We start from the raw sequence: 12,864 nt of genomic DNA, 5'->3' as shown, positions 1-12,864 counted from the left end.
TCTTTATAGGGAAGTCACGTTCCTGATTTTCAGGGACCTTATCAAATGGTGTTTCACTATGATCTTATATTTGACGCTCTACTTCTTTTGTTACAAAGCTGGCAAAAAGACAACAGATGAGGAGCTGGAGGAGATGTTGGAGAGTGGCAACCCGGCCATCTTCACTTCTGGGGTGAGTGCCCTGTGTGCTTGGATAGCACATCCCTCTTGTGAGCAGGGAGGCCACTGTGGAGCTCATGCAGTCCAGCAGGTGGAGGGGGAGCCACAGGTGCAGAGAGTTCAGGGAGGCAAGGAGCTCCCCAGGAGTGTGTGTGAGGGCTGTGGCAGGGGCAGGCTTTCTCGCGGGGGTAGCTGACAGTCTGTCTGTGTGTGGCCTGTTATAGATCATTGACTCTCAGATTTCCAAGCAAGCCCTCAGTGAGATTGAGGGACGGCACAAGGACATTGTGAGGCTGGAGAGCAGCATCAAGGAGCTTCATGACATGTTTATGGACATTGCCATGCTGGTGGAGAATCAGGTAAGTGGCACTGAGTCCCAGCGTGGGGAGCGGGGAGAGGAAAACTCAGGCTTTTCCCTTTTGCCTGAGAACAGGGAGGAAGGGAATACTGGAAGCCAGTGAGGTAGGGTCGGAGAACCATTGGGAATTTGCATAAAGGAGAAACAGAATCCCGTGGGAAAGTGTGCATTCAAATTGAATGTTGACACTTTGGGTGACCTTAGCCTTGTCATTCTTCCCCATCCCCTTGGCCTTGCAGTCACTGCTAGTTGATACAGGGTTTTGTGTTCTGTCACTTACCTAGTTCCCCCGGAGTTTTGATTTTTTTTTTTTTTTTTTAAGATGGGGTATTGCTGTGTTGCACAAGCTGGAGTGCAGTGGCGTGATCACAGCTCACTGCAGCCTGACCTTCCAGGATTTGTCTTTTTTTCTTTCTCTTCTTTTTTAAAAATCAGAAATGGGGGCTCCTAATGGTGATGTTTTAAAACAGCCTCCTGATATGGACTAGTTCACTGGTGACATTGAAAATGTGATCTTCTCTAGTTCACAGGGAAAACTTAGGTTTCACAGAAATTTTTTTTTCCCTTTTTTTTTCCTGTTTTTATTTTTTTATTTTTTATTTTTTAATTTTGGCACCTTTTGCTAAGGCACAAAGCAGACAACAACATGAATGAAGGAGTAGTAAAATAGCATTGACAGAAAGACTCGAAACACTTCTGGTGCTTAGTTTGACAGCTCACTTTGTCCCAGGCATGCTTGCTCGGGATAGAATTCTGGATTGACTGCATAGGGTGCGAGTTTCACATAGTCAGATGGTTCCTAGTTCTTATGGGACAGTTAAGTGTGCCACAGGGTCATGGTGCTGTGCCTCTCTGACACCTGGATAGGAGAGAAAATTGCTTCCGTATTAGGCAGACTGCAAAACCTAGTTGAAGCCCGAGCACGGCTTGATTAGTTTTTGCCATTGGTTTCCTGCTGAGGGTCTGGGTGCTTTCCCCCCATTCCCGGCTGGCCTCTGAGACCATTTCTCAAGTCCCTCCATTCCACCTCTTCTTTTCCCCCATACTGCCTTGCCGAGGAACTGGCTTGAGATTCAAATGGTGGTAAGTGCCTTGTTCTGTTTACAGACTGCCATAAAGTGATAGAGTTGGGTCGGGTAGTTGAGAATTCCTAAGATGACTAAGATTAATTGGAATGATCAAACTTCGCTATCAGGAAGTGATTGCTAGGAAATGGTTGGGAAGCTTATCAAGAGACCACTGTCTGGAAGGGAAGATATAACCAAATAGCTTGGGTAAACCTAATGTCTGTCAGTTAAAGGGCCTGGAAATAACTTAGAGAAAGCAAATGTTCCCCACCCCAGATAGTTATTGAGCACCTACTGTGTGCCAGGCACTCTTCCGCAGTTAGTGAATGTACTCAATTCAGGCTGAATGATGTTGGTTCAGGTCTGAATGACCAGGAAGAGGCCAGCTTCCTAATGATGTCCTGAGAACAATGAGTTATCCTTATTTCGGTTCCTCTCCATGTGCTTAAGTGTAAAAAAAAAAAAAAAAAACAAAGGTTGTCTGGGGATACCTCAGAGTATATTTATAGGTAGTTACCAGGCATCTAGACAGTATGTTCTAGATGCCTGGTGGCGTGCTGGTCACAGAGAAGTAGTAACATTCAGTGAATGCTTCTTGAACAAGTGACCGCCACCCCACCACCAAGGACTGTGAATGGGTGTCCTGTGGAACGCCATGCATCAAGGTTTCTGGATGCTCCTCTTGCCACCGAAGATTATAAGAAAGAGAATCCCTTCCCCACATCGGCTAGGACCAACCTGAGACGTTTGCTGGGTGTGACCAGAGTCTGTTCTTTGCAGGGTGAGATGTTAGATAACATAGAGTTGAACGTCATGCACACAGTGGACCACGTGGAGAAGGCACGAGATGAAACGAAAAAAGCTGTGAAATACCAGAGTCAGGCCCGGAAGGTGAGACTCTCCTGTGGCCTTCAGAGAAGAGAGTCCATTTTGTTTGCTGTGTCTCGCTCTTTCTCTTCCCTCTCCCTGTCTCTGTTTCTGCTGCCACCACCTCTTGCATCTGGGGAAAGGGATCCATGATTGACCGTATCGAGAACAACATGGACCAGTCAGTGGGCTTCGTGGAGCGGGCCGTGGCAGATACCAAAAAGGCTGTCAAGTATCAGAGTGAAGCCCGGAGGGTGAGCACCTTCGTCTCAGCTGTCCTTAGTCTCAGCTGTCTTACTAGCATCTCCTCTCCCTGGCCACGCCCACCTGTGTCCTTGAGCCCACGCCTCCCTCCCTGTCGTGGCCTCATCAACCCCTCCCTCAGCCTTTCCTAGAGACCGGCTGCTTGCCCTTCCTTCCCAGGTGTGCCTTGCATGGATCTGGCTCACAAGCTATCTCCCCAAGAACCCACACTTGAAAGGCAGTTCTGTAGGATGGATGCACGGCCCAGGTGTTGCTGCTAATCTTCTCCTGGACTTAGCTCATGAGCCTTTCAGATGTTACACTTGACTCCTCTGTTCAGAAACCTTCTCTTCATTGTCTTCCACTCCAGGCGCCCAAGCCCCGCCTCCCTTCTCTTTTTCTCTGCCTTGTACCTAGCACATGCTAACTGCTGTGTATACATTATCTCATATCTGATGGAGCACCTGTTATTTCTACTTTATAAATGAGACAGTTGAGGGTCAGCAACTCAGTAACTGGCTTCAGGCCACGTAGTAAGTAGAGGCGCTGGGATTCAAGTTCAGATCCCAATCATTCTCTTTCTTCCACCCCCACGGTAATTGCCCACCCTCTGGTGCCCCTGCTGCTTAAGGACTTCTGGGCTTCTGTGCTCACGACTGTGGGTATTCAGCTCTGGTGGCTTCTGCTTTTTAGACTTTTCTCCTTTGATGGGTTCTCTTGGGCTCTGATACTGTTGTTCTTTAGTTCTTTGTTTTTCTTCCAACTTTACCTATTGCTTATGCAGGGATTTAGGGGACTGGATAGTTATTTTACATGGTGAATCCAGGCTGGGTGGTATTTTGTGATATCCAGGCAGTGTACTGGGCCTGACAGGTAGGAATGTACTTTAGGGGACAAATGGACAAAAGTAGGAGATTAGAACTCTATCAAAAATGCCTTTACATTCCCTCTTAAAACGGAAAAAATCAGTCAGTCACTTTTTATCTTGGCCAACTGCTCCTTAGAGACCCCATGATAGTGGCTCTGATTCTATCTGTCCATATACACAGAACTGCAGTGTGAGCTGAGAGCTGAGAGAGGCCCCATATTTCCCTCTGCTGGCATTCCTAGCCTAGAGGTAATTTAAGAAATTTACAGTGTCCTAGGCTGGGTGTGGCAATTCATGCCTATAATTCCAGAACTTTGGGAGGCCGAGGTGAGAGGATTGCTTGAGCCCAGGAATTTGAGACCAGACTGGGGAACATGAGAAGACCCTGTCTCTACAAAAATAAAAAAAATGAGCTGAACATGGTGGTGCATGCCTATAGTCCTAGGTACTCAGGAGGCTGAGGCAGGAGGATCACTTGAGCCCAGTAGGTCGAGGCTGTGGTGAGCCATGATCATGCCCCTGCACTCTAGCCTGAGTGATAGAGAAAAACTCTGTCTTAAAAATAAATAAAGTATCCTAGAAGGATGTCTTTATGTAGAGATGTAGGCCTCTTATTCAGATTGGTAAGATATTTTCTATGTAGAGGTGACAGGGGTTGGGTTTTGGATGAGTAGTTATTTTTTTGGTTGTTTGTAGTAATGATTTGTTTTTGTCTTATTCCTCTCTCCAGAAATTGATAATTATCATTGTGCTAGTAGTTGTGTTGCTGGGCATTTTAGCATTGATTATTGGAGTTTCCGTTGGGTCGAAGTAAGAGTGGCCTAAGAGGCTGCTGCACTGAAATGTAAGTAAACGAATGGTTCTTGGGGACTCTGGATTTGGCTGCTCAAGAGGAAATTAGCTTGGAATTTCAAATTCCTCTTCTTTCCCCGTGATTGTCCTTGGACACTGAGCTTTCTAAAACTTTCAGTAGCCTGTGGATTCTTTATCTCCTTACAGTTCTGTTGGTTTCTGGCTGCAGTACATGGGTGAGGTCTCTGTTTGTTCTTATCCTGAAGATTCTGTCGCCAATCTCTGTCTTGTCATATTTCTCACCACTTCTCCTAGCATACCTGAGCACCCCATGTGACTCCCCTTACTCAGGAAGCATGCTTCTAAGTTGGGTACGTCTCTGTCTTGGATCTGGAGTCTGTCTTCTGAATTCTTACTGATTTTCATGGATGTTGGGCTTTACTTTCTGTATCCTTTTCAATGTAAAGGAAGCTCTGAATTGGGATTTGGATCTGCAGAGTTTTCTCTGTTGCTGACTGGGTCTTAAATGATGACAGTTAACACACTTTTGAGTGTTGCATTGTCCCAGACAATGTACTAAACACCTTATACATATATCATTGAATCCTTACAATGTCTTTTGAGACAGATACAGTACTATGCACATTTTACAGACAAAGAAACTCAGTCAAAGAGAATGTTGAATAACAGGGCCAAGTTCACACAGCTAATAGTGGACCTAGCTTCTCTTTGTAAAAGTAGGTAGCCACTTATCTGTAAAGCCTAGAGAACCTTAGAGGATAGTGATGGTAAAATAATTTAGACTATTAATTTTCTTGAAAATGTGTTAAAAATGATAGACTTACCACTGAATCACTGTTTTTTTGAGACAGAGTCTCATTCTGTCTCAGGCTGGAGTGCAGTGGCATGATCTCGGCTCACTGCAGCCTCCGCCTCCTGGATTCAAGCGATTCTCCTGCCTCAGCCTCCTGAGTAGCTGGGATTACAGGCGCATCCCACTGTGCCTGGCTAATTTTTGTATTATTAGTAGAGGTGGGGTTTTGCCATGTTGGCCAGAATGGCCTCGAACTCCTGACCTCAGGTGATTCGCCCGCCTCAGCCTCGGGAAGTGCTAGGACTACAGGCCTGAGCCACTGCGTCCAGCCTGAATCACCTTTTTTTGGTTGTTGTTGTTTTTTGTTTGTTTGTTTTTTGAGATGAAGTCTTGTTCTTATGCCCCAGGCTGGAGTGCAATGGCGTGATCTCAGCTCTGCAAACTCCGCCTCCTGGGTTCAAGCGATTCTCCTGTCTCAGCCTTCCAAGTAGCTGGGATTACAGGTGCCTGCCACCTTGCCCGGCTAATTTTTGTATTTTTAGTAGAGACGAGGTTTCACCATGTTGGCCATGCTGGTCTCAAACTCTTGACCCCAGGTGATTCACCTGCCTCAGCCTCCCAAAGTGCTGGGATTACAGGCATGAGCCACCACGCCTGGCCTGAATCACGTTTAATAGTAGTGAGCATATCAATCTGGTTATTGGGACTATTAAGACTTTTGTGACTTTAAAACAAAAATTTTTTTTTTTTTTTTTGAGATGGTGTCTTGCTCTGTTGCCCAGGCTGGAGCATAGCGGCGTGATCTCAGCTCGCTGCAACCTCTGCCTCCCAGGCTCAAGTGTTCCTTCCGCCTCACCCTTCTGTGTAGCTGGGACTATAGGTGTACACCAACACGCCAGGATAACTTTTATATTTTTTGTAGAGACGGGGTTTTGTCATGTCACCCAGGCTGGTCTTGAACTCCTGGACTCAAGTGATCCACCTGCCTTGGCCTCCCAAAGTGCTGGGATTACAGGCATGAGCCACTGCGCCCAGCCAGTGACTTTTAAAATATTTTTCTGAATAAAATATAGCATGTATTGTAAAAAAAAAAAACCTATACAATACAGAAAATATAAAACTAATGAACTTTTATTATTATTGCTGATAACCTTGTGGCATGTTCACACACTCAGACATAGTTTTACATAGTTCAGACTATATTATCCATAGTTTTTTACCCAGTTACAAAATTATAAGCATCACTCCACAGCATTAAAATCTCTTTGTAAATCTAATTTCCAATATGAGATTGTGGTCATCCTCTCAAATATTTAACATTTTCACAATGTTGGAGGTTTATGTTATTTTGCTATAGCTAACAGTGTGACCTTATTTAATATTTTTCTCATTTAAATTTTGTCTTTATTAACTCATATAAGTTGGATTACTGAGATAAGAGGTATAAACATTTTTAAGACTTGGCACATAATACCCTGCCAATACCCAGAGCTGTGCCTTCCTTTTATATTTGTTTCAGTGTGTCTCTTCTTATTCCTCCTTCCTTCCATGTGACCAGAGGATCTAAAAGTCAGCTTATTATAGCATTGAGCATTCAACTTCATCTTGAAAGATAAGCAACTGTGAGATGAGCAACCTCTCATAGACAGGTGGTTTGTTGATTTTTTTTCCCCCTCTTTTTTCTGGCACTTGGAGTCTAGCCCTTGACTTTTTTGCATGTGAAGTTTAAATTTTGTTTTGGCTCTGAACAATCTGATTGAAATAGATGTTGAAATTTTAAAAAGACAGAATAGTTGTTATTTTTCCATATCCTTGGATGAAAGATGATATGCAAATTCGTGGTGCCCCTTTCTATTCCTAATTCCAGGACTTCAGAAGGTGTATGAATCATTTTTCAGGACATAACTCCTCAAAGAGGAGCAGACTAATTAATACATTGTTTTTGGTTGGCTAACGTATCTTTAATCTGCTAAATTGCTGAGCAGTTGTTAAGCTGCTTTTTTTTTTTTGTAGTTTATTCCATGTTCCCTAATAAAGTCAAAACTGATGTGTTGCCTAGGTCTGGACTCCCCTTTTCCTCCATGTCACCCAAGGGGGAGAGGTCTCTGAACAGGAGGGCAGACGGTGTGTTTATATTTCCTAGTAATGCGCCAGCTGCTTGCTCTAAGTTCATAGTATCCTCATTTTACAGACGGGGAAAGAGCAATGAAGTTAAGGAACTTGCCCAAGGCTACATAGCTCATAAGGTGGAGCCACCATAATACGACCCCTGAACTTTTTCCGTGTGCTTTTCATTGTGCCCTTCTGCTTTCTAAAAGAAAGGCAGCAGGGAGTTCATGAAGATCGAGAACTCGAAAGCAGCTCCTGCAGCCTGTCTTTGTGGTGGTGCTGCTGTGGGACCTGCAGAGCAGGTGTTTTCACTAGGGATTGTCCCTTCCCACCACATCTCCATGGGTGTGGACAGCCTGTGATAAGGCTTATAAAAGGCCTAGAGGCTTTTCTATTTTTTTTCCCTCTCATAGTAGGGCTTTTTGTCCTTTGTATAGTAGGATATTTAACTCCAGGTTCTGTCCTGGGTTTGTGTATTTCATAGTGATTGCTGGTCTTTCCTCCCCACCTTCTAGGTTTGTGACTGACTCCTTCTGTTGCCCTTTGCCTTCTTTGTGTGTATTGATCAGCTCCTCCTTTCCCTGCCTCCTAGAAACTGATTTCACTCCAGCCTGGTGTGGCCGCCCTTGTCTTCAGATGAGAATGGAGTCTGAATGGCCTTCCTGAGAGCGAGTGCAACCCGTTCCTTTGTTTCCTTGCGACCACCCTTGGACCTGACTCAGCTAACAATCTAGCCCTGGGGGAATGTGATCTACCTGATGCGACCCTGAGTTCTCCTCAGAGCCTCCTCCTGCCCCACCAGCTCTCAAGTACCTTTTCTCCTGGACTGTGTGAACTACCCAGCTTCCTTCCTCCCTGTGGTGTGTCAGATTATGCCTTGCACCTGGGAAAGCTCTTGTGAGACCCTCCCAAGGTGCTGTATTTTTCTACCTCATGGAGTGTTCTCCCAGAAACTGCGATGTTTTTTTGTAGGGGAGTATCTTTAACAAAGCAGAAGGATTCTTCTAAGTTTGGCAACAATAAGGCTTGGATCTGCGTCTTCTACCTGGCAGGATGCCAATCCTGTTTGTTGTCCCTATGTCCTGAAAACAGGAGGGACTGGCAGATGTCATTTTAGTCTGAAGAGCTGACTTGTTTGAAATTCAGCCTTAAATTAAGCTCTTAGTTGTTCGGCTTGGGGGGCAACTTTGATTTTTCTCTGTGTTGTAGTCTCTCGTATTTACTCAAGGAGGGACCAGGATGATACAGTCAGCTGAAGTTATGCTTTGCAAAAGGCTGAGGATATGGAATATGTTTCCATGTCTGAGTCTTAGAAACTGGCTGTTCATTGTTAGAAGGTGATGCTTTGTGAAACTATTGCCTTGGGGCCACAAATAATCAGGGATTTTAAATTGGGCAAGGGACAAGGTGCTAGAATCCTAAGCTCTGGAAATATTTCATGACACTGGTATATTCACTCATGTGTTCCAGATGTATTCTAATTGTGTATGAGATGTATGTACACATACGTGTGTCTCTCTCAGGAAGTAGGAAATAAAAATGGAAGCTATTATGACCTCAAAAAAAAAAGAAAGCCAACTTTGAGCCAGGATAAAAATTGGGTAAAGGACATTTGCTTACCTGCAAATGAATCCCTGTGGAAATGTGATCTTCCCATATCATCAAGAAACTTGTTTTCTGGATGAATACTGGGAGAATAAAATGAGAACTCCGGAGTGAGCTAAACTGATCCCAATTAAGTTCTTCTGCTTAGCAGACAGAAAGTATAGTTTTTTTGACACCGTTCCCCACCTGCTGCCTATGCTAGGCTTGTCCTGAGAGCATCCCTCAGTAATTTGATAATCATGTGGCCTACAGGATGTCTCATCTGGAGGGCTGAGTCAGTTGGGGAACACCACAGGCTACACAGTAGCTCTTCCTGCTACTGGGTTAATGAGTTTGGCAGGTTCTTTGTCTCACTCAATTCTTATCATGGAAGCAGCAGCAGCAGCTGCCAGGAAATCTTCAAGTGTAGTGTCTGTGCTAACCCAGTGGTAAATCCCTTAGATCCCCTCCTGTTCTCTGGCAGTCTCCTTGATTTTGGGTACCATGTATATTTTCAGCTTTGACTTTAATGCTTTCTAGGACAGGGTGAGCACCCTTAATCCAGGCACTGTCCGTTAGCTTCCTTTGCAAAGGCTACTTGCTGCCGGTCACAATCCAGCACTCAGACAGAGCCAAGGGGATGTCCTCTTGCCCATGGCTATGATGTCAGACAGTGGATGGGTTCCAGCCGCAAGAGACAAAATCACTAAAGGCCTTTGCTCTCCTCTTCCATTGAGGCCTGGGGCTTACAGTTTGGAATACGACATGTGAAGGTTTTTGTTGTTATTTGTATTTTTTAAATGTAAACTTGATTATTTTATTGCTAATTTAAAAATAAAAATGACTTTGTATTGATTGTGAAACAGTTCTGGCTCTGTCTCCATGCAGAAACACTGATCTGGTGCCACCATGTGGTGATTTTTATTCAGGTTTTAGAATGCAGTTCACATCTTTTTAAGCCATGTGCTGGATCAGATGATTCAAAAGCGCAATTTTTGAACACGGTTTAACTCTCACAGAATGCAGGGTAACTATGTGTTTCAGATTTGAGGTGTTCCCCCCAAAAGAATTTGGCTCAGTCCTTGGGAGTGTCTGGCTGTAGGAGAAAATGGGAGAGATCTGTCATGATGTTATCTAGAAGGCGGAATGACCACACCAGACATCCTCTGGGAATCCTTTTGATCTAACTTTTGAATGTCTCACCAAAAATAACATTTCTATTGGCATTCTGGGTCCTAGAAGCCAGATCCATCTCCTTTTTCCTTCTGTTGCTCTCTGCCTTCGTACCCTCTTCCATGTCCACGTGCACTCGTCTCCCTGCAGAATACTTTTTGCGGTGATGTTTCTCATGTGTTTTCTTTCCTTGTCTGGATGAGCAGAAGAAGATCATGATCATGATCTGCTGTATTATCCTTGCGATCATCCTAGCTTCCACCATTGGGAGCATATTTGCCTGAAAAAGGTGAGCCATCTGTGGGGACGGTCAGGCCGCCTTTCACTTACTTGAAACCTTTGCGTCTTGGGGGCACTCTAGGTGCCTTAATCTGGGTGGGATTCGGTGCTAATAAAGGTTAGAGAAAACTAAGGAAAGGGATGTTTCAGAGACAGAACAGTGAGTGAAGAATGAGCTGTTAGCAGGTAGTCTGTGGGAGGAGATGGGGGGACAAGGCGGCAGTCTGTCCTGCAACCTGGTGTGGCAGAATGCTTTGTACAGGTCAAGGATGTTGATTCCTGCTAAACAGTTTGAGCCTTGGTATCTGGAAGTGACAAAAGGAACAAGAATTCATTCTTAATTAGGTGTATCTTCAACTTTTTGGAAAAGGGCCGGCCACACAGTAAATTCAAATTAAATTTCTTCCCTTTCAAGGTTAATGAAAGTTAACACAGCCTTGTGTATAGTCCCTTACCCCGGGTGAGAGGGATTTGGTGATCCCAGCCACGAACACCATGCTATATAATCTGTGATTTTTTTTTCCTCCATTTTTCTATTATCTCCCACAGCCCTCAGATTGATCGACTGGCATTTCTAATCCTCCTTCCACTTCTGTGGTACCATCACTTCTCCACGCAGACTCCTCATCAGCTTCTCCTCTTTCCATTATGAAACTTCTTATGAAACAGGGCACCAATCAACTACTTATTAAGAATTATGCAAAGAAGAACAAACTTATACAGAATCGGGTGGAGGACAGGGACAGGGAGTACAGGTACATAGCTGATTAGGCAGATGGCTTAAAGGAGGACTGCAGGGTAGAGAAGAAAGCGGAGTGGGTGCCTCTTTAGGAAGTGAAACTTACAGCCTGCACGTGCAGTGTGGCTGTGAAGGGGCCAGCTATCGTAGCACACCTGACTCAGCAGGATCTTACTTGAACTGCTGTGAGTTGGTCAAGTCTGGGCACTTCTGTTCTTCAAGCTCCTCTAGGTCTCACCTTTGACCACTCTACATCTGTTTCCTCTTTCAGGCTCCAGTAGTAGTCTTAAAAGTGAAGTTTAAGGATAAGCACATGCCTATCTTGCTCACTGCTGTGTTCCCACTTTTTAGCACAGTGCCTGCTGCTTACAGGTACTCAAATACCTGCTGACTTAATTACTTATAATTAAGCTCTAATTTCAGGTGGGGACAAGTCTTTGGGTTTGACTCCTCAACTCTTTAAGGTACGAATGAGAACACAGTTTGTTACTATCAGAGGCTGTGTAAAGCCGCTTGGGAATAGGCTGATCGACTCATGCAAAAATGCTACCAACCTTTCTCCCCATTACCACAACATACTTTAAAGTGCTTTTTCTGTGGGTGGTCATGGTGGGGTTCTAGCAACAGCCTCTTAATCTGTGGAGAAGATGGCTGGCCCCAGAACTGTGGTTCAGTAACGAAATACAGGCCCACAAAATAAAAAAGACAGGTTTATAGTATGACTGAACTCACACATCAGTAGAACACTTTGTGAACCATAACAAAGAACAGATAAAGGTGTCGGGTGAGAAAGGTGAAATGAGGTTATCACTCACTTCACCTCTCACCTGATTTGTGTTGCTAGCTGAAACTGCTGGCCAGTAATTTATGTGTAAGAAACTGTTACAGGCTGGGCATGGTGGCTCATGCCTGTAATCCCAGCACTTTGGGAGGCCGAGGCAGGTGGATCACCTGAGGTCAGGAGTTTGAGACCAGCCTTACCAACATACCTACTAAAAATACAAAATTAGCCAGGCATGGTGGCTTGCACCTGTAATCCCAGCTACTTGGGAGGCTGAGGCATGAGAACTGCATGAATGCAGGAGGCGGAGATTGCACTGAGCTGAGCGCCACTGCACTCCAGCCTGGGCAGCAAGAGCGAAATTCCGTCTCAAAAAAAAAAAAAATAAAAACTGTTCTAAATACATCCCCAATTCCATTCAAGGTTCAGTTGTGTTCAGCTTTAAAACCAGCTATGTGAATATGAGTTCTAGTGCAGATAACTTATTTAGTGATTATGTAACAAAAATTCATTTAAAAAAATCACAGTATACAACGGTGAGGAGCACACAACTGCTAAGTTTGTACTTTTGAAAGTAAATTATTTCTTTGATACCCTATTTTTTAAGAAAGTGGGATTTAAAAATATTTTGGTCAGTGCTGTTTTCTACCCACCTTCAAAAGCCAATGGTTTAATACTTCTATTAATTTGTGCTTCCTTTAATTTGAATAGGGGATAGAACACTGCAGCTGGTTAGGTCTGGAAAACGTTAATCTGGGCAAACAGGGAGCTGGAGCTGTGAGGATCTGAGTCCCAGGGGGCCCTCATTCACTAGCTGTAAGAATTTACGTGTTGCATGGCACATAGCACTGTACTAGATTCTGCAGGGGCACACAGAGCCAAACGCCCTCCATCTTTGGAGAATTTCAGACCTAGAAAAGGCCACACAGTTCTAACTTTTGTTATTGGTTTTTTGCTAAAAGGCAAAGGGTATGTTCCTTGCATATTGTCCAACATCCCCCTTCCAAGATTGTGAGAAGCTGGGTAACTGG

At 44.4% G+C, this 12,864-nt stretch overlaps 1 protein-coding gene across 2 annotated transcripts in view; it reads left to right on the top strand.

Annotated features, from left to right (window-relative positions):
* The window catches only part of STX3 (syntaxin 3), a 46,848-nt gene extending 37,124 nt beyond the window's left edge, over positions 1–9,724 (top strand). Inside the window, exons 7-11 of one of the 2 annotated variants that reach the window (XM_007997174.3) lie at positions 99–172; positions 384–518; positions 2,365–2,475; positions 4,293–4,406; positions 7,870–9,724. In XM_007997174.3, the coding sequence (XP_007995365.3) occupies positions 99–172; positions 384–518; positions 2,365–2,475; positions 4,293–4,376 (404 nt within the window). In that variant the 3' untranslated portion in view covers positions 4,377–4,406; positions 7,870–9,724. The remainder of the gene's footprint in view (positions 1–98; positions 173–383; positions 519–2,364; positions 2,476–4,292; positions 4,407–7,869) is intronic. The other variant, XM_007997209.3, reaches the window with a different exon arrangement.
* The last annotated feature ends 3,140 nt before the right edge of the window (positions 9,725–12,864 follow it).

This window comes from Chlorocebus sabaeus, chromosome 1, assembly GCF_047675955.1.
Source record: "Chlorocebus sabaeus isolate Y175 chromosome 1, mChlSab1.0.hap1, whole genome shotgun sequence".
NCBI lineage: Eukaryota > Metazoa > Chordata > Mammalia > Primates > Cercopithecidae > Chlorocebus > Chlorocebus sabaeus.
The sequence above is the reverse complement of the archived record's forward strand: the minus strand, read 5'-3'. Positions and strand labels throughout refer to the sequence as shown.